This window comes from Vombatus ursinus, unplaced genomic scaffold (genome assembly GCF_900497805.2).
Source record: "Vombatus ursinus unplaced genomic scaffold, bare-nosed wombat genome assembly UNPS02014794.1, whole genome shotgun sequence".
Lineage (NCBI taxonomy): Eukaryota > Metazoa > Chordata > Mammalia > Diprotodontia > Vombatidae > Vombatus > Vombatus ursinus.
The window spans coordinates 21,135,283-21,157,426 of NW_020954572.1; the positions used below are offsets into that span (position 1 = coordinate 21,135,283).

The 22,144-nt window shown below is 38.7% G+C and overlaps 1 protein-coding gene across 2 annotated transcripts in view; it reads left to right on the top strand.

The window, feature by feature from the left end:
* Positions 1–22,144, top strand: part of INO80 (INO80 complex subunit) — a 99,932-nt gene that overhangs the window by 62,595 nt on the left and 15,193 nt on the right. For both annotated transcript variants that reach the window (XM_027869915.1, XM_027869914.1), the window contains exons 26-29: positions 3,054–3,279; positions 7,682–7,809; positions 16,218–16,312; positions 21,622–21,694. In XM_027869915.1, coding sequence (XP_027725716.1) covers positions 3,054–3,279; positions 7,682–7,809; positions 16,218–16,312; positions 21,622–21,694 — 522 coding nt within the window. The remainder of the gene's footprint in view (positions 1–3,053; positions 3,280–7,681; positions 7,810–16,217; positions 16,313–21,621; positions 21,695–22,144) is intronic.

Consider the following 22,144-nt stretch of genomic DNA (forward strand, 5'->3'; position numbering starts at 1 on the left):
TGAGACAGGTGATGTCTGTCAAGGTTACTGGGTGGCTTGTAGAAAGAAGGATTAGTCCTGGTAGAAATAGACATGAGCAGCTTCTTTTTCTTTTTGGCCCCCATGCCCCCATAATTGCAAGCACTCATTGCAAGCCTTTAGGGAATTTAAAAACAGCTTTTGCAGATGTGAGCTGAGATGTTGATTGTACCTCCTGAGTTGACATGGCATCCAGTGATCTCTCGTGTATCCTAATTCCTCGCTCCTGACCAAATAAGCTTGTCAAAATACAGTGTGTTTCAGAAAGTTTTTGTCCTGCATGTCTCCATGTACTCAGAGCGGTAAAGTGCAAATTGGAAGATTAGTGTTGGTTGAAAGTTGACAGTAAGTTTGCTAAAAGCTTGTTACCACGAGAGTACCTAAAATGAGGGTCACAGTAACGTCAGGCATAGGAAAGCTTTGAATTCTTCCTGATGTTGTCCAAACTTCCTGCAAACTACACTAACATTCCAACATTCGATTTCTCTTCATCTTGGGAGTGCAAGTGATGTTTTCATTTCTACTACTACTAAAAATAGCAATGATGATGATGGTTATTAATAATAGCTAAAACTTAAATAGCGTTTTGAGATTCCAAAGCATTGTGCCAACATTAAGTTATCTGATCTTCACGACAACCCTGAGAGGTTTCTTGGAGTAACAGTTGGAAACAGGATTTGCCACACTGGTGTGTCTTCTTACTCCAACACCAGTTCTTGATCCATTTCCCCTGCTGCCTCTCTGGGTGTATTTGTTGTCAGAGTGTGAAGAATTAGCTATGGCTCTGAACTCCAGACTTTTACTCCATTAGTTTCCACAGCAGCAGCTACACTCAAGATAAAAGGTATGATAAGGTTCAAGTCACAGGTGGGGGGCCCAGTATTGCCCAGTTTCAGCCTGTCTCAGTCTTCATTTGCCTTTACTAAATTTTAGTGAAAAAAAATTAATAATTTGGGAGCCAAGGAATTCCTCTTCAAGTTGAAAGAATAGAAGTGATAAGAGTTACTATATCCTACTGAGAGGGTTTGTGGGGAGCACCATTTTTGTAGGAGATCTTCCTGAAAAAGGGAGCTTTTAATATCGAGTTGTATACCTGTAGTTTTGATGCTTGGCTGTAGGTGGCACTGCTACCTAGCAGATCCTGTTGTGATCTGTCTCTAGATTAGAACTTTATTCTGTAATTACCCTCCAAGGCATCACTGAATGTTCCTCTTAACTCATTTTGGTCAAATTCACAATGATGCCAAATAGTCCCATAGCCTATATAAGCTTCTTATCTAATGTTCCCGAACCCTAAGAGTTAGTAGGTAGAAGCCTAGAAGAGGTGATCTTTGAAAATCCCTTCAGTCTGTATGTACAAAAGTACATACAGCATCTCTTTTTTGTGGTGGCAAAGAATTGGAAACTGAGGAGGTCCCCAGTAATTGGAGAATGGCTGGACAAGTGACTACATATCAATATGATATCAAAACTGTTTTGCTATAGGAAATAATGAAGGGCACGGTTTCAGAGTAACCTGGGAAGGCATGTATGAATTGATCCTGAGAGAACAATTTAAACAACAACAACATTATTGTAAAGACAGTTACTGTTGAAAGACTTTAGAACTCTGATCAACACAATGACTGGCCACACTACTACAGTCACCATTCATGATGAAACTTGCCTCTTGATAGAGAACTGAGGGACTTAGAGTTGAGATTGAGACTTATTTTTTTGGACATGGCTAATACAGGAATTTATTTTACTACATGTTTGTAACAAACTTTTGTTGTGTTTTTTTTTTTCCTTGCTTTTTCAATGATGGGCTTGGGGGAGCGCTGGTAGAAAGGAGAGTGGAGGGAGGGAAAAAACGATTTTTTGCTTGAAAATAGGATAAAATTTAATTTGAAAGTCCCTTCAATCCTACCACAAGGTATGGGAAGCTCATGGAATAGTAGAAAGTTCCTCTACCCAACTCAGACTTTTTATTTTATTAATAGGTAGAAATTATTAACCCACTTTATTGGATTTTAGTAATTTAATATTGTCTATGGTCTCCTTATTCTGGTCCCTTCCTAGGAAGAGGATATAAGTGTAAAATCTGGTTGGGAGTTACTGGGAAACATTGTTGAATCAATTATCTACTGTACAGAATGGCCTCTCAATCTTCTGTCAGCCTGAGTAGTAGTGATCATGGGCTCTGGATTTTTACAAAAGTCAGCTTTATCTCCTGAAACTAGCTCCTTATCAGAGACTTCACAGCCATCCTAATACATAGGTGTTTGGCTCAATTGTGCCTTCCACTTAGTCACTTGCAAAGCATTGAAAAGTACAATGAGAATGATCCAAGGTTGCTGAGGAAGTTTGAAGCTTGTGTTCCTGATTTGACAGAACCATGTTGCACAGTTGGGTGAGAAATTTCCAGCCTATTGGTATACGTCTAGTGGAAAGATAGGGAGTTGAACATACCTAAATCATACTTCTGCTTTAGCCAGGAAATGAACTGACTAGTCCACTAAAGGAGGGGGCTAGTCCACTAAAGGAGGGGGCTGCCTCCCAGCTTGAGGTCCTGAAAAAAAGGCTGGCTTTCTTATCTTTTGTCTCTTCCTCTTTGTTGTTTCAGTAAACAGCCTGGTAAGGGAGGTGAAAAGTGTCAGCACAACTGGATAATTTGGCTGTAAAATATTAAAAATAAACTGGAGAAACAGCAAGCCCAGCCATTGACCTAAGAGAGCATTGTCAAAGGCAGGATCGCTGAAGGAAATTGGCAGAGTACACAGAACTAGAATTTGTTTAATTTTTTTAAAGATGTGACCGGTCCAGCACAGGCCTCTTACCTAAGGTAGTGCAAAACAAGTAATTATTAAGGGAAAACTCAAGTTGTCAGAGGGCAGGATTGGCTACTTCAGTTGTAACTCTGTGGGATGAAAACCACCAGCCACGGGACTTGTCTGTAGTGGTTTTACTTGTAAATTTCAGTTTCCCAAAGAACCAGTTTTTGTGCAAGGAGTGAATGAACCATTTCATGTGTGTGTGTGTGCCCTTTTTTGTAGGTTACAGCAGTGCCATTGGATTCCTACTGCAATGATCGCAGTGCAGAGTATGAGCGCCGAGTCCTGAAAGAAGGAGGGAGCCTGGCTGCAAAGCAGTGCTTACTAAATGGAGCTCCTGAGCTGGCTTTGGATTGGCTAAATCGACCCTCTCAGTTCTTCCCACAGCCACCAGGAGGATTATGGAGCATCAGGCCTCAGAATGGCTGGTCTTTCATCCGGATTCCAGGTGGGCCTGGATTCTCTTTTGGAACACGTGCCCAACTTTGAGAAGAGATTTCTGCTTGCTCTTTTATTTCTTCCTTTTTCCTCAATGGAAATAGATGGTGACCATTTTGTCAGTGTCTCCTGCAAAAATATGGCAGTACTGCTCCTTAGTCTTGCACCACATTTATCCAAAAGAATATATGTGGCTTATAGTAAATATGTCTATATGAATATGTAGCTAATATCTATATCTAACAAAAACTTAGAGGCCCAAGTACAGGTTCTTATGAGAAAAATCTGTAATGTAAATCTTTGCTTAAATTTTCTTTGAAGATTCCATAGTGAATGGAGTGTGGAGAAAGCTATCTCACACTATACACAGGAGGAGTATTAATAAGGTGCATATAGGAAACCCAAAGCCAGTGCCATGTGGAGTTAGGTTGCGTGAATGAGAATGTCGTCATTCAGCAGATTGCCTGGCCAGAGCAGCATAAACAGTGTCCTGCACGAAGCCCTAGAGATCTGAATGATAACAAAGAGGAAAAACAGGGTGTTCTGTGCCAGAATGCTAGCAGATTCCCAGACCCCCTGGGGTCAAGGTCAAGGGTTTACAGGAAACTAGGTTTATAGGCTGCTTCAGTGGAGTTCAGTGAGGCTACTTGTAAGAAGACTGTATATAGTTGGGGGGCAGATGAGGTACCTCCTCCACCTGCTAAGAGTAGACTTAGAGGCACTCTAGAGAAACACATCAAGTTTGGCCTGTCCAGCCTCTCTAACTACCAGCATAAGTCCTTTTAGTAAAGTTAAACTAGAGCTTCATTTAGTATTTGAAAAGAGACTTGTTTTTTAGTTTCATTAGATATCTTAAGAGACTGTATGTTTAAGAAAGGTGTTTGTTCTATGGAAAGGAAACTGGGCTTGAGCTCAGTAGAGCTGCACTCAGATCCTCTCTCCTCTGATTTATAGCTTCGTGGCCTTGGGCAAATCATCTACCCTCCCTGAAGCTCAGTATTTCCATCTGTAAACTGAGTCTTGGGAAGATAAAATGAGATATTTGTATAAATTGTTGAAGGTTTAAAATTTGTCTTTATATCTTTTTTGGAGTTTAACACTGTGTGTTGCACATGCTTCAGAAATCTCTAATTTCACTGGTATAAATACTTCCACTGATGTAGATCACAACTCCTCTTTATCTTGTTAGAGGTCTTCACGAATTGCTGTAGCAAAAAATGAACCACCTGGTAGCAGGTGAAGGGCCAGTTTAAGATCTTCCACAGTTCCATTGGCTTGGTTTTTGAGATTCCAGGATTACCTCCTTGTTTTAGGGAGGGCATCACATGTAGTAAGTTCTGAATGAATAAAATTCATTTAGAAAGTGTAACATAGATGTAAAGTGAAATTATTTTCTTGAGTGCCCAAAGCCTTTTCTTCCCATTTCCCCTCAGTTCTGTCAGTGATCCGAAGGACTCTGTGTGGAAGTCTGTGTAACCTCTCTATGTCTGCTTTTTTTAAGCTTTGGGTATTCTTTGGAATGAGAGACAGCTTAGTGAATAGTTCACATGGGAATTAGGCAGCCTTAAGACACATGAATGCATTGATTTATGGAATATAGATTGAAGTGAAAAGGAAAAGCCTGAGTGTAAAAGTAGTCGAACTACAAGTTTGAATATAGGGACAGGGTCCAGCAAGGATGAAAAGCTGAGAATTGTAGATGAGCACTGAAAGAAAGCAGCTTCTCCCTTCCCTTTTCCCTGTGCTCCTTCTTTGACTCCCACGTTCCCAGTATAGAGGTAACAGTTCCATTGCTGGCGCTGTGGGAATCTCTTGTGGCTTTTCCTGTTCTTTGAAAGAAAAATGAGCCTTGTTTAAATGGCAGGAAGCGTCTGAGTTCTTTTAGCATCGATAAAAAGTACCGGCTTCACTGGCTGTTTACTGTGAGAGCCAACCAGCTCCTCACTGATCCTATTGTGCTTTTCAGACTACCGGGGGGTCGCTGGGACCTGAGCTTTATCTTTCTTTCCTCTTTACTTTTGCATTTTCTATTTCCTTGGGAAGGGTCAGAATTTCATTAGATTCACTGGGAAGCTAGCCAGAGTCTCCTTAGGCTCACAACCTGAGTAAGTCTCCATTTTCCACCAGTGACAAAATCTATCACTCCCTCAGAAGTAGATGGGGTGCTATTTATAACATCATCATTTTAATGCCTTGGGCTGACCCTTGTTCTGTTCTCTTACTGAACAAGACCTTAATGAATGGACAGTGAAGCTTGTATTTAGTGGAAAAACTGTAGTGTTGTTAGCTAAGATAGGATAAAAGATTTTTGAGAGATGTTTGTGTCCAGGTGTCATCTACAAAATCAACCTGTTCTGTTGGTCACTGTGCTTCTGCAAGTTTATTGCATGTCTCCTCAGCACGAGATGGGGTTCTTGAAGCATGAAAAGTTGCTTAGCGTTTGGAAAATTTAAGTAATGGGTACCAGGTCCTAGAAACCACAGATAAGCGCCACCATTTTCTACCTTGGAACTTGCTCAGTTGCATTGTCAACATTTTTTTTTCCAGGTCAGGTAGCAGCATCTAATTTGTGACTAACATACTGACCTGTGAATTCAGTTTTATTTTGTAAGTTTTATGTTTTTTAAGGCTTGAGTCTTGTCCATCTTAGGGATTACTTGGAGGAATGTGTCTTAGACATGTGTCAGACCAGAGAGTTAAAATCCATTTCAACCTACCTTCTCTCATACAGTGCAAGTCATTATTATTTTAATATGGAGACTTTCTATTGCCCATAGTTAACTATGGTTTCACCTTTAAAGGTTTCACTCTCATATTATGAAACTCTTCAGCTAGAGCTGTTAGACACAAGTCAGAGCAGCAGTGCAGTGGAGCTGGAGGGAGCAGTAAAACCACAAGACGAAGCTCCAAGTTGTTAGGAAATGGTCCTGTTGCCTGAGCCAGGTATAGAGAGTACACATACAGGCTTACCTTGGGTCCTGCCCGGCAAAAGGCAGGCATTGAGCTTTGCCTTGCAACATTTTAGTAATCTTAAGCAAGACAAGCAAGGAGCTTTAAGAAAGGTGTTTACACCTTGCTTCAGTAGAAGCAGGAGGGGCCGGTGGAGGGAAAGATGGCCCCTGGCAGTGTTCTGAGGGTGGCAGAAGTGCAGAGGAGTCAGCATCCAGGACTGTGAGTGACTGTGATTTGTGATGGTACTGAGTTTATACAACAATTTTATGTTTGGCAAATAGTGACGAGAATGAACAAATGAGTACTGAGAGTTGTTGGATTCTTCTCAGTAATCACCCCCTCTTCAGTACTGGATTTTCCAACATGAGTGAAAGCTATGAGTTCAAGCCCAGATGTTGAGAGTGACTACTGATTTTTTCTGAACATTCTTTCAGGTTGTAATTAACTGTATAGTCTATCCTTCCTCTCTGTACTCCCCTTCTAGTCTCTTCCCACTCCCCTCCTTGCCCCCCCTCCAGTGGCAGCACATTGTTCATGGCATGTTTATGGACCCAGTCTACAAACAGGAAACTCTCCTTCCTGAAGTATGATGGCTGTTGAGTGATGCTGAAGAATAGGAGATGAGAAATTGAGACTTGGTTGTTCTTTAAAGTTCTCCAGCTGAATATACTTTTTCAAAAGAATTTGGAGGAGAGAAAGAAACCCCATGTTAGTGGGTGGAAGCAATTTCACTTCATGTTGTCTCAGAGATGATCCTTCTTACCCAACCAAATAAGTCTCTGACAGCTGGTAGCCATTAGAGGTCCCATGGGAATCAGGGTGACAGCCCCAATATACTCATCAAATTACATCTTAGAGTAATTATATTTGTTAGCTAAAAAAGCTGCCCTTTTGGAATCTTTGAGTAAAGAAGAAAATTTCCATCTCTTGGTATATTAGGGTGTCTGAGAATGATTGAGGGCAATATTTATTTCCGTATGTTTACATGATGCCAGAATATAAACTATTTAACCACAAGGCTTTGCTTAACAGAAGTAGATGTCTGGAGTCAGAATGATAATGTTATTTGTGACAAAAAGAAGACAGGTTTTTTAGGCAAATTAAACAACATGGCAATCATGGTGTCAGATGACTTTTGGTTTGGAATCAACCAGCCTTACTTGCATCCTCTTAGTGAACCTGAGGAAAGTCAAGGAAGCTTTCAGATATCAGGGCATTGGGCACTTCAGGTATCCAGCAGGGTAAGAACCTACATGTCTTCGTTTCCTTTTAGGAACTGTATTAGTGGCATGGGCAACAGCGCTTGGCATTTTTTTTCTTCAGAACACTCTTTTATTCAGTACTCCTTTGAGATAACCCTCCTTACTATAGTGAACTTGGGTGCAAGTAGCTTTGCAGCCATGGATTTCTCTACTTCTCTTAAAGAGTGTCTCCCCCCATCCCCTCTTTCTTCTTCCCAGGCAAGGAAAGCCTCATCACTGACAGTGGAAAGCTGTATGCCCTTGATGTTCTCCTGACTCGGCTCAAGTCTCAAGGACACAGGGTCCTTATCTACTCCCAGATGACCAGGATGATAGACCTATTGGAGGTAGGAGAGGACATTGGAGACAGGCCAATTTGTCATTTTGCTTGTTTGGATCAGGTGTGTGTGGCCTATTTTGGCAGTGTTATGAAGCCCCCAAAACTCCTCTGACCATTAGAAGTAGAAAGAAAGAATGGAAGGAGTTTTTAGTTAATGTAAGAGTGTACAAAGTTGCCTTATTTTTATCCGTTACATTTATGCAGAAAAACACATCAATCCTCCACCCCTTGTCTGACTTCCAAAATAGAATCAATACCCAAGACTATGCCTAAGAAGTCCTTTGAATTTCTTTGTGGGAAAACTAAAGTTTTGGCTGGCTCCTTAATTTAAAATTAGAGAAACCTGCTCGGCCTGGATTGATAGGGTTCAACACCAACATGACACATTTGCTTCTTAAAACTCTAGCTCTATTAAAACTCTTCATCATTACTGTCTGTTGACAGAAATGTATTCTTAGGAACAATGGAGAGAAAAAAACAGGCAGCAGAGGAAACTAAAAATGAAGACAAATAAAGATAAACCATTCACATATGGACAGTATGACAGAGTTGGAGAGTCACTGGCATAGAGGCTAGAGCAATAGGGATCAGAAATGTAAACTTTCTCATCTATACTTTAATTTTTTTGACTTTTGGATCAAAGGATTAGATCTTTAATGAATGAAAATCAAAGAGTAACAGAAAAAAGACTTGTTTTCTCTTTGATTTTAGTGAATTTAACAGAGTTTGCTTAAATTATTAAGCAGTGAAAGTTGAAATCTGATTAATTATAATGAACAGTCTTGGTCCTGGAGAACTGAAAAGGAAACCTCCCTTCCCCTTCTCAATAGAGAAATAGGGACGCAGGATGCAAATGTGGTATTGACTGTCAAAAAATGTTTACTGTTGATTTGCTTTGCTTAAGTGTTTTTCTTCTGAAGAAAGATTTCATTGTGGGGAGTGGGATGTTAAGAGAAAATAATTGGTGTAAACAAAGGGCAATCAGCTTTTTAAAAATTATGATTAATAAATTCAATGACAAGTTCCTTTTAAATTTTCTAACAAATTGAATTACCAAGGAACATAACAAATTACACAGTCAATTTAGTGAGCAAATCTTAGATACTATATAAACTAGCAAACAGTATCTCTTAAATAAGACCAGGGTTCTGGCCTATGCTGTGAGTTGCACATTTTTAACTGATGGAAGGATATTTTTAAGTCATTTTTCATACTATAGTCCTCCAAAATTCATTTAAGCTAAAATATTTTTTAAGTACTGGTTTTATTGAAGGCTTAATTCAAGATCAAAAGAATGGCTACCAGAATCTCTAGTATAGTCCCACGAAGGTGGTTCAGTATAAATTGCTCTACAGTAGTGAGCTTCCTTTTGAACAAAGCATCCTTGCCACTCCATATGTCTTGTAGAGGGTTGGGAAGGTAATATTACAGTACTCTGCAACTGTGAAGAGTGGTAGTGATCCATTTCAGGGAATTTAGGGAAATGATAGTAGTCTCTTTTTCAAAGTGGAATCAAGACCAGGTAGAATCCAAAAAGTAAGTCATGATATTTTAAAAATTGATTTAAGTATTAATTGTAGGAAATAGGACACAGGCCTAGCAAATACTCTTCTAGTTGTAGAAGTAATCCTAGGCATGGAAGTGAATGTAAATAGTTAGTGTAGAACTGGTTCCCCTTATATATAGTGTACTACATATAGAAGAAGCGCTATATAGCCATGTAAGTATTTTACTTTGGAACCCTGGGATGTGGGGAAGATGAAGGCTCCCAAATGGACAAGATACTCAGCTCCAACTTGGACCCAGGCACCAGCTATCTGTAATCTCTTTTTCATTTCTGAAATAGCTACAAAGACAGAAAATTAAGGCAACTTGAGAACCTTCTGGATAGTTAGCAATGCTTTTCTTTGGTATCTTTGTATAATCCTAAATCAGGGGAAAATAAAACACATGGCCTGAATTTCACAACTGATGGTGTAATATAACTGTCTTTGACATGCATCCTCAATGCTGAAGCTAGAAAATGTTGCAACTTTTGACTGTTGAGAGAATTAATATCCATATATCCCCCCCATCTCTCCCATGAGTTTTTGTTCCACATCACCATTTGTCTATTAAATGTTTCAAACTGAATGTTCCAGAGACATCTCAAACTCAGCATGCCCAAAACAGACCTTTTCTCTCCCTACCAACCAACCCCTTTTTCAAACTGCCCAATATCTATGGAAGATATTACTCTTGTTCCAATTTCCCAGCTTCATAACCTCAGCATTATCCTTGACTCTTCAGTCTCTCTTATCCCATATATCTAATCATTAGCCAAATTTTGCCATTTCTACTACCATAAATTCTTTCTGTTCACACAGCAACCACCCTAGTTCCTCGATTATTGCAATGGTCTCATCAGACTCCCTGCCTTGTCTCTGCCCACTCCAATCCATCCTACATACTGCTGCAAAAGTAATTTTCTGTAAACATAGATTTAACCATTTCACTCCCTTACTTTATAAATTCCTTTTTAAAATGCTTCAAAACCTGGCCCCAACCTCTCTTTCCAGCCTCTATATACATTACTTCCATACTCTGCAATCCTGCAAACTTCACTGACTCTCTCTTCCTCACATGACTTATCTCTTGTCTCTGTGCCTTTGCAATCCCTGTCGTGTACCTTGGGTGCCTGGATTGCACTCCCTCCTCACACCCATTCAAGCCTCGTATTCCACGTAAGCCTTTCCTGATGTGCCCCCCATTTGCTTAAGCTCTCTCTCCCTTTCAGCATATCTCTTATCAATTATTATGTATTTGTTTATATTTATTCTCTTCATTTTGTTTATACTTACATATGTACTTGTCTCCCTCACAGAGCAGTAATATTTTTATTCTTTGTATTCTTATCTCCAGTACTTAGCATAGCACCTGACACATAGTGTTTAATAAATGCTTATTGATGTGGTCATTTGTACGTTTTACTGAAAAATCTAAGAACTCTTCCTCATGAGACTATGATCTGATTTTCGCAGAACTCCATACTCCTTCAGTATGCAATTCCCTAAACATTTGTTGATATTTTTAAAAATGGTTTAGTCAATTTAACCATCTTTCTGATTAGTGTTCTTCTCTGTTAGTATAAGACAGTCCTTCCATGTTGGTTGTTCAGTAGGGCAGGGAGCAAGGAAAATGGAGTATAACAGGATCCAGTACCTTGTATATGCTTACTGTTCAGTAAATAACAGTTTGCTGAAATGTAGTAGCTCATTCTATAAAATGATTTGTTAGTTTGTGGTACTTGATATAGTATGCAACATTTACTGTGACATCTACAGTAGAGGCTTCATATTGTGCACATCTCCTTCAGCAGTAAGTCGAGGATTATGCAGTGATTGTCAAGACTTCAAGACTATGTTGTTCCTAGAGTTCACTTATCTTTGGATAAACTTCAGAATCAGTACCTTTGCCTTGACATTCTTTGTTCTTAAAGTCACCATTTTCAGAATTCACTTTCACTTTCTATATTCTGTACCTTCAATATTAAAAGAGAGCAGTTAGTTATTCTGCATAACAGATATAGCTTTTATTCATCCATCAGTCCCTTCCTTTTCATCTTGATATGTAGCTGAGCTTTAACTGTCTGTTTCAGTGTTTCAGAGGAACTAGAAGACAAGCTCCAGGGGTGGGGAACCTGCAGCTTTCAGGCCACATGTGGCCCTCTAGGTCCTCAAGCACGACCGTTTGACTGAATCCAAACCTCACAGAACAAATCCTTTTATTAAGGGGACTGTCCTACACCAATTTTAGTATCTGTACTTTTTTGTTGTTCTTTCAGGCAGCTGTAGGCAGCGTAGATTTTTGTCCTATCTTCTGGACATGTAGTAAATGCCCTACACATCTTTCTAGAATGACTGGCCTGCTTAGGCCTGTAAATGCCAGAATTTACTTTAAATTGTGCTTATATACTAGTACTAGGATAAACTTCCCTTCCACTGGTGATTAAATAATATTGTTGAACCATAGTGGTTCCAGAGTAAGATCTTTCTATTTGTAGGCCCTCTAATTCTTAGTGTGTCCCAAGAATGTAGGAAATTAATAGGTAGAGCTTGACTGACTACCAAATGTTATCAGATGTAACAATTACCATTGTTATTGCTGAATTTACATTTTTAAGCTCCTACAATATCATAATTGGAATTAGGAATGTTCCTACTCTGATGGCCTTATTTTTTTCTGTTAATCGTTTAGCAGCTTGTTACTCAGTGCCAGGAGTAAGCAACTATTATAGAGTGTTTTACAGTGCCCCAAATTGAAACGGACACATCTTGAAATAAAATGGCTCAAAATTGAATTCAGGTAACAACCAAATTTAAGACACAGGAGATTGTTGCCTATAGAGTCACCTGCAAAAATGCTATATCCTAGTAATAGAGGATTTGTCCCAACTGTGAGTACTTCTCTATGGGCCTGATAGCTCTTTTTTTATCCATGTTCATTTTGGGAGCTTTGGATCTGAATGAATTGGAATGCTAGGTTATCCCCCAAAGTATATGTTGGATTTCAAAGCAAATTTGGGTCACTCATAGCTGGGGTTTTCATTGGGGTTTAGAAATGACAGAAAGAAATCCATCAGCTGAGTGTTCAGGGTGAAAGGTGAAGCATAGCGTGGCCAAGGGCCTATCAAGCAGCTTCACTTATTCTGATTAAATCAACATCATTTCCCATTACAGGATTACATTCCTACATTGCTCCAAAGGCTCTGATCAGGATAAGGAAAGGATGACTGATATGTGTCTCTCCCTTTGACAAACTGCTGCCGAGGTGCTGTTATTTTAACTGGCTGATTTGCCTGAGGGACATAGTGAGGAACCTGTTTTTTATAAACAGACCACTTAGAGCTTTAGGGTTAAGTGACTTGCCCAGGGTCACACACACACAGTCAGTATGTGCCAGATGCAGGAGTTGAACCCTGGTCTTCTTGGCTTTGAGACCAACTCCCTCTTCACTTCACCTTGCTGCCTCTTTCACATATCATATTCAGATGCTCATAATACAATAAAAGTTCTTAAGAAACTACAGAAATAAAAGGAATTGTTATAACTTAGAGGATTCTTTTATTTAGTCTGTTATTTAGGACATAAACACCTAAGGGGAAAAGAGGGTAATGAGCAGAACAGATCAACAGACAACTTGACACTACTGATATCTGGTGTTGACCACTACAACTGAGGCTTGCTAAATCATGTCATAAATACTACTTAAACCTCCAGTGTGTATTTAGGGGAAGGGATAAGTCATATTTCATTTCTTTTCTCTTTTTGCTACTTTCAACTCTCTTTTACTCCTTTTCCTAAATGCTACGAACTCCCCTGAACTGGAAATATGCTTTTTTTTAATGCAGTGTTCATGCTAGGGAAGACGGGGGGATATTAGCACAAGATTTGGGGGTAGATGGGAGAATGGTAATGTCCATCTTAAAAAGTTATCTCTGTGCAAAGATCTTCTATCACAGTAGACGGTCTCTAATTAGGACTCAGCTACAGAGCAGGCACTGATTAGACATTGGCTTTGAAACAAATGCAGGCAATGTAAACAAGGATATTGTTAATTCTTCATAGTTAAAAACTGTTAAGGTGGATCTTAGAAAAAATCTTTGGTATAGAGATAGGTGAAGTTTTTATTAAAAATAGATTTGCAGGGTTGTTGATAAATTATAAAATGTATTGAATTGTATATTTTCCCATCTATAAAATCTGTGAAATCTTAATAGACATTGGACACAATCCTTGAAATTAATGGTTGACTAAGTGTTTCCAGGGAGTTTTCTTTCTAGAGTGGATTAAAATGTGATTGTTACTTTAATTAGAAGAGAGTGTTCCCTCATGAAATAAGAACTCGGGTAGACTACTCTAGAAAGGAGGACTTTGATATAGCTGGAATTTCATAAACTTTTCAGTCTAGATTAGGGACCTTAAAGGTCATCGAGTCTTGACAACTTTGTTTCAGACATGAATTAACTGAGACATCCAGAGAGATTGAGTGACTTAGAGAGAGGTCACATGGCTATCTGATGAAAGAACTAGACCTGGAACACAGATCTTTGGCTCTGATCTGACACTAAAAAACAACTGAAACTTTTGGAGCTCATTCTTTATCCATGGGGTGCCATGATGTGGTCTGAAGGCAATGCTGTAGTGTAATGAAAAAATCAGTAAACTTTGGAGTCAGGAAATACAGGTTCTAATTACAGCTGCACGCTGACTGTTTGACTTTGACTCTTAACTACAAGCCTCAGTTTTACTCCTGAATAAAATGAGCAGATTAGCCTGGATGAACTCTTAAGGTCTCTTCTTTGTCTAATATTCTATGTCTCATGCCCCTAAATTTTTTTCCGTGGAGGAGTGTGAGGGTGATTAAGCATTGGCTAGTTCCTCTCTGGTTTTTAATCTCCTTTACTCCTCAATGTCTAGTTTCTTGTTTTTTGAAATTGTTTACTAAAATGGAGTCTAAACTTTACTAAGCCTTCTAAAATCTCACTGATCCCCTGGGTGGGAAAGCAAAGGCTTGATGGAGTGAAGAGAGGGGATTGACTTCTGTTGCCTCAGTAACAGACTCTTCTGAACTCAGATTGGCTTCATTATTGCCCTGGGTTAATAGCCCTGATGTTGTTCTGACCTTGCTGGATAAATGATATTTACTGCAAGGTTTCCCAAAAGGTTCATTCATAGGTACTCTCTTGAGATTAGTCAGCTCTACTTTAAAGATGAATAAAAGTATAACAGGTATAGGAGTTCTTAACCTTTTTTATGTCATGGACCTCTTTAGCAGGCTGGTAAAACCTATGGACCCCTCAGAATAATGTTTTTAGATGTGTAAAATAAAATATATAGGATTGCAGTGGAAACCTGAGACATTGAAATATAATTCTCAAAATATTTTTTAAAGCAGATTCATAGACCCCAGGATAGAAATACCTGATCTTAGGGAAAGGCACAAGGTCCTGCAAGGGATCAAACAAGAAGGGCTCCACGGTTCCATTGCTTGAATGACTGTTGCTTTGCTGTTTCATTTCTAGATGTTAGTAGAGCTCTTCAAACTTAATTCCATTTAAAATGGATTAACTACCAAGGTGGTGAGCCTCTGAAGGCTATGAAATTATCATTTCCCATATTATCTCCCATATGCCTTATTATTTAAAATATCCTAGTTTACCACCGCTGTCCTCAAATCCATTAAGAAATTAGACCGATGAATGCCAGTTTAATGTTTACTTTTTTTTTTTTAAGGCAGTTGGGGTTAAGTGACTTGCCCAGGGTCACACAACTAGTAAGTGACAAGTGTCTGGCCTCGGATCCTCCTGACTTCAGGGCCAGTGCTCTATCCACTGCACCACCTAGCTGCCCCTAATATTTACTTTGAAGAAGACAAATATCTCCTAACAGTAGAAATGGAATTGTCTTACTTGGTTAGGAAGCTTCCTATGAGCAGGCAATCCTGGAGTTTTGTGGATGCCTTTAAATTTTCAATAATATGGCCCAAAGACCAGCTCAGAGTGAAGAATGAAGAAATGAGAAATGGAAATAATGTACTTCATAAAAGGAATGACCACTTCAGAAGAAATGAGAGAGCTTTGGAAATTTATCCTGAGTCTTCTGTTTCACAAGGATGCCTAGACTTCCCATCATCGTCACACATGTTCTAATGAACAAAGCATGAGACAGAGAGTTCAGTATCTTTAGTCATGATTTATTGGGGCAGAAAAAAAAACACCTTGGATTGTGTGACTGCAACTGAGACTAATATAGGTAGCACAGCCTTTTCTAAGATGAGACAGCTGGAGCTTTGCCCTTGGATGCTGACAGCATTTGCAGTTCTTCAGTAGCTTAGGGTGGGGGTGGGGGTGGGGTGGGGGACAGAACTTTGAACTTAGTTAGAAACAGTAGTTAGTTACAGTATGAAGCAGCCAGACCCTCACCCAGCCCTACCCTCACTTCCTTCCAAGTAGCCTGTCCAGCAGTGTGGCCACAGGCTAGTATCCTACATTCTCATTGTCTCCTCCTGTTCCTCACCCAAACTAAGGGACACTTGTCCTGGCTGCAATTTGTGATACTGTGCAGGTGGGGCAAAAATTCCTACTTGCAGCTCTGTTAGATACTATCTTGGTTACAAAAAATGTCACTGATAGCATGGTTCATGATAAATGTCATTTGTGATTAGGATTTACTTTTTATAAGAACAACTGAAATTCTTAGGTGCAATGTTTAAAGCTCTCTCTTTTCTCCCCCTCTCCTCTCTCTCCCCTCTTCCATCTCTCAGTTTGGTTTTTTCCCAGTTCTAATATGGAGAAGAGAGGTGTTCGATTTTTATAATATAGGAATTGAGTAATTTAGATTCAGCCTCACTGTGTTATCTGACTCCCTTTGGCAGGAATACATGGTTTACAGGAAGCATACGTACATGAGGCTGGATGGTTCGTCCAAGATCTCAGAGAGACGGGACATGGTAGCTGATTTTCAGAACAGGTAACCATAATGAGAACATTAAAAGTTTTATAATTATGTTGGTTTTCCTCTATGCTTAGAAAAATAGATCTGAAAATCTTTAAAGTTTCTGTACACATCTGCATTGTTCAGCAAATAAGGTTTGTTCATCGATCCCTGGTATCATTTCCCACTATTTTAATGGTGACCAAATCAGTTTGTAATAATGCAGGTAAGGAAGGAGAGGGAGAAAGAAACACATGCAACAATTTTTATATTTGAATAACTCTTTCCTCAACAAATGCATAATTCTTTAGGCATTAACAAAGAGAATTTTAATTTGAATCAAGACTGTCAGCCCTTTCCTCCTTTCTCCAGAACATAGCAGTAGCAGGATTGCTGTGGTCTAAACCTAATTCACATTGCAATGGTCTAAAACTGATTCAATAGGAAGTTCTTAGTTTCAGTCACTTACCACCTGTTAATGAACCCATGAAATTTCAAATACTGCTTACTGAATACTGATAGTTTACAGGGCCATAATTATCCTAAGTGAGAGTCCTTACTGCAATAAGCAACACCTGGTTTCTGCTCTTACTAGGATGAAAGCCAAGTTCCTCAGGTGGCAACTCTATTGAACTCTGCCTTTAACTGCATTCCACAGAACAAAGAATGAGGTCAAGAAATAGATCCAGATATTAGAAAAATTAAGAACAAATGTGAATTGCTCTTCTTCTTTGCGATGTTCTTTCAATAAAATTTGACTCTAAAAATTATGAAAGAGAAAGGATGTAGCAGTTTTTTGTAAAGGATCAGAGCATAGTCACTTATGTGTGAGTAATTAAGCACCTTTATTTGCCTGATTCTTAAACTTACTTTTAAAGTGGAAAGGAGGGAGAGAGAGAAATTTAGTAGAGCTGAAAAAATAGGTCAGGTCTCCCTACTGCCAGCCCCAAGAGCTTTTACATTTCACCATTTCCAACTCTTTATATACCTTTGAGCTGATGTTCCCAAATAAAGAAATACCCTAATGTCTCTCTAGATTCTTGTGTGACAGACCTCCAGGCCTTTTCAAAGGTGCCGTTAAAAGTTTGTGACAGCCTTTGCCATTAGGCAGCAGGCATTCATATACCATTTGCACACGTGACTTATTCCCTGGTGTCCAGTGTTAATGTGTCTGTGAATCCCATTAGACTGTAACATGTTGATTTTTAAATGAATTGACCTTTTATAGATCCAGTTGCAAGGTTTTGGCTGTTCTTTTAACTGATCTAATTCCCAGAAAACTGGGCCTTGGGGTCCTAAGTACAGTATATTCTTTAATGACCTGACTGGAAAATCTCTGCCATAACTTTGAGATTAGTAGCATACAGTCTCCAAGTTACTTCAATATCAATAGTGAAGTGAAAATGGACAGCTTTTAATGCTTTCTTTGAAAGCTTTAGCGTTTTCTCTATTAATGCCATCATCTAGTCAATAAGTTGATTTGGGGGGGGCGTGTTTTGTTTGTTGTTTTTCCAAAACTTGCTAAGAAAAACCTTGCTTGCAGCTGAAAGTCCCAGGTTCCTCAGGGAACAGTGGGCCTATTAACTAATCATTTGACCTCAGCATAATCATACTGTGTACAGTAAACAAAATAATCAGATAGAGACTTTGATGAGAGCTTCTTTTTTTTTTCAGCCTTCTGAGCAAAAGATCAGCTCCTTCTTACTCAGGACTGACATACTAGTAATGATCTAGACAGCAAGATCAGAATTATGACTAGGAAGCAATTTATAGTTTCTCATCTAAAACATCTGACCAGCTGTGGGAGACTTGAAGCTGAACACAATATTTTTCATTGGGGAGAGGGTCTTTGTACCAACCCAATACAAACAGAGAGAACTCTTGAAAATGAAAACATTCTTTAGGGGGAAAAAAAAACCTTCCTAACCAAATACTTAATTTATAAAATAATGAAGAGACATCAAAAGAAAAATTGTCATTTCAACTGAAAAACTCTTACGGCATAAAGGTCATCTAGAGTAAACAATAATTATTGCAAAAAGTATTTTGCATTCCCTACATATGAGATTTATTTAAAGGGGCTTGGGAAGCTTGTCCTTCCAGGAAAAAGTATGACTGAGACTAAAGGCTGTTTGGCCAGGATGTCCTGACTGAGCAACATCAGGAACATGTGACCAGCATTTCAGAGTAAAAATCATTCCCATTTCTATATGATGCTGCCTGAGACTTCTTTCCCCTTCTTCTCATCCCCTAATGTTTATAAAATGTGTCTCTTAGAATATTTTGCAAGACCTTGCACCACTGAAGGCATATGACATATTTTGTTTTCATATTTCTATCACTTTGTGAAGAATGATCAGAGGGCCCCATTTTTCTCTTCACTTTGCATTCTACCCCAATTTTTTAAGTCATTCTGTGAGTATTCATTATAGAGGGTGTGATATTAATCATGCCTTGAGCACTTTTAACAAGTAGCAAGGGTCCTCATCAGGGTCATCACTTTCATGTCTTCAGTCTCTTTTATTTATATGACCTGGATGACAAGAATGAGACTGTTCCAGAGGTTCTCCATATTCCTTATTGTGCCCCTAGGGGGCACCCAAGCAACCACATTGTCCTGTGGGATTCTGTTCACCCCAGTGAAGTATCGGTTTCTATGCCCCTAGTTAGATGTTTCGCAACAATATACAATGTATGTTGATGACAAGGTAAAATGGAAGGAGAGGATTTCTTCAAAGTCCTGGAGAGCACCTGTTCAAAGAATTATCCTGGTTTAAGTGCGTATATGTATGCGTGATTCAGCACCTTCACTCTGGGTTGAAAGCAGATTTTCTTGCTCTGACACCCTTTGTTCAGGATGAAAGTATTGTATACTTCAGCAAAGTATAACTAAATGTTACTACATTGTTTGGCATCTACTTGCCTCACAGAGTGTAATGGGAAATGATTAGGTTTCACTTAATGAATTTTAAGGTTTCTTCTAGATCCTATGGTAGACAGGTACCTTAAACATACTAAGTTTATTATCTTAGACTATGGGATCTTAACCTGGTGTATATAACTGCCTTTAAATATTATTGGGTTCCTTTTTAAATTCTATATATTTTTATTTTACACATTTAAAAACACTTTTCCATAGGCATCCTCAGGTTGCCGTGACACAAAAAAGGTTGAGAACCTCTATCTTAAAAGAATATTCTCCAACATTGTCTTTCCTAGCTACATAGCACATTTCTTTTGATCTTGGCTCCCTTAGCATTTTATCAGTATATCTTCTCTATGTAGGCAGTTCCAAAATTACAAATTCACTGTATATTCAAACAACTGGGACTGAGAATTTTATCTTTTAGACCATCCATCTACTGTCACTCCATATTACTACCTTCACTGATGGTTTCCCTTGCCTTTTCCTTTACTTTAAACTTTACTAGTTCCCCTCTCTCCTTCTACCTTTCTAACTCCCCTAGGTCACCTGCCTCCTATAACACTAATCTTTCTACTCACTCCCCCATTATTACCCTTAATTCTGCTTTCAGACTAAGGCCCCATCAAACAGTTCCTCCCTTACTGACCTCTAATCTCTTACCCTAGAGTCGCTAGTTTGACAAGTTTGACCCCCTTTTGACTGTTTCCCTGACGACAAAGGTGTAATCTGCACTTCCTATCCCTGTAAACACTACCCTAGTCACCATAGTCCTCTTTACTTTCTGCCTCTCAGGTCCTGTGCAAGAACTCACATGTCAAAGAATAAAGACCCATTTTCTCATTGGAGAAAAAGGAAATTATAGCATAGAATATACTAGAAATATGTAGTTTAACTAAAGCATGTGTAAGCCAGTGGGGTCTTATCGTTCAGAATCATTTTTCCATAAAAATCAAATAACTTAGAAATGAACTTTTCAAATGACCAACCTTTTGTAAGTCGGAACCTGCTAGTATGAGTCTTTTTGGTTTTATTATCTTCCCTTTGCCTTAAATAATTTTATTTTTCATGAGCAATAACTTTCAAAAGTAGCCTTTTTTTTTTTTTTAATGAAAAAAATTTTTTTGACCAGAGATGGAAGGCAGAACTTTGCAAATCATAATCTGGGAAAGACCAGAAAAGATCCTACCTCCAGAGGCAGTCATGCAGCAGAAAGAGAATAGAATGAATAGGTAGAAGACCTTGGGCTTGGTCTAGGCTCTGCTGCTAACTCTTCATTTGACTTTGGGTAAAATTTCTTCACTGCTCTGGGCCTCTGTAAAAACAACAGGGTTGAAGGTCATCTGTTGAAAGTTCCTGACAGTTTTTTCAAATTCTATCTTTCTATGATTCTACTTATCTGCATGTAAGATTGTATTTAATCCACTGCAGGTAGTGGCCAGATTGGATCAGATTACCTACCTGCCATACCAATTAACCTGGTTGCCTTTTTCAAGGCCTTTTTAAGGTTTTATTACACTAACTAGGATTTTTGTGAATTGTGTTGTATTTTTACTTAGTCATTTTACTTATTTCTCCAGCATCCTTATTTTATGCAAGGAAATTCAAACCTAAAGAAGTGTAAGGATAGATACATCATGATATAATGGAAAGAACACTGGATTTGGAATCACAGGAGCTAGGTTTAAGTCCTGGTTCTGACACTTGGTATCTATCTATACAACCCCAGGCAAATAATTTTGTGACCCTGGACCTTGGTTTCCTCACTTGTAAAATGATTGGTTTGGACTCGATGATGCCTTCTAGCTATTTTCCGATAACCCTAGATCAGGTGATAACATCCAAATTCTTATATCAGCTGAAACACCCTTATTTTTTCAATAATAGGATCCAGTTTCTTGGAAGAAGTTGTGTTGGTTTGTTTTTATTTTTTTCCCCTTGGGTCTAGTCACTTGCTCTGGTAAAAATGTAGAAGAGGTATAGAATTAAAGTCATTTATATTAAGGTATGAGTGATGTAGATCTTTCCTTCCAAAAATGGTTCTTGCTTCTAAGATCCTGTTAACACAGACGAATCTTCAATTTTTGGAATGGTGCAAGGCAAATGTTTTTCAGGAGAAAAAGGGATATCTTATCGTAAAGGGAACTTTCCTTCTCTCCCTCTATTTTAGGACCACACACGCACATCCTAGTTAGAACAGGGATTAACATCTTGGTATCCTTCTTCTAATGCCAACCATTGTATAATAGAAGCAGAAATGCATTGGATCATAAAATTATAATCTAATCCCCTTTTACACATGTGTAAATTTCCCCTTGATATTTACCTAGACATTTCAATTCCATTGTCCTTCTCTCAGTTTACTCTGGGTAACTTTTCCTTTCCAAATTAATTTTTAGTATTATGTACCTCTTTTCTTCAGGAATGATATCTTTGTGTTCCTGTTAAGCACAAGAGCTGGCGGACTGGGCATCAACCTCACTGCTGCAGATACAGTAAGTAATTAGAATAAAATAACACCTTTCTTGAGAACCATCTCCTATTGTAAAGTTCTTTGGCATCAGTTTCCCTCGATGTGTCCCAAGCTTTTTGTTATTCTTGTTTGTTTGTTTCATTCAAAGACTGTGAATTGGTGTTTGGCTGTGATATTTGAACTGTCCTTTTGGAGTTCTCCATCTATGTTTAAAGTTCCTAATAAGCTACTTGGTTTCCAGATAAAGAAATGAACGTATTTCTTCATTGGTTTACCAGAAGGTTGGCCTGGCACTCTTAATATCTTCAGAGCCACAACTCCCTTTTTTTTTTTTTTTTTAAACATTCAACAAGAACTTACTAAGTACTACTGTATGCCTAGCGCTTGTGCCAGGTGTTAAGAATACAAAGACGAAAATGAAAGAGTCCCTATTCTCAAGGAGCTCACATTCTTTCGAGAGAGAGAACATATC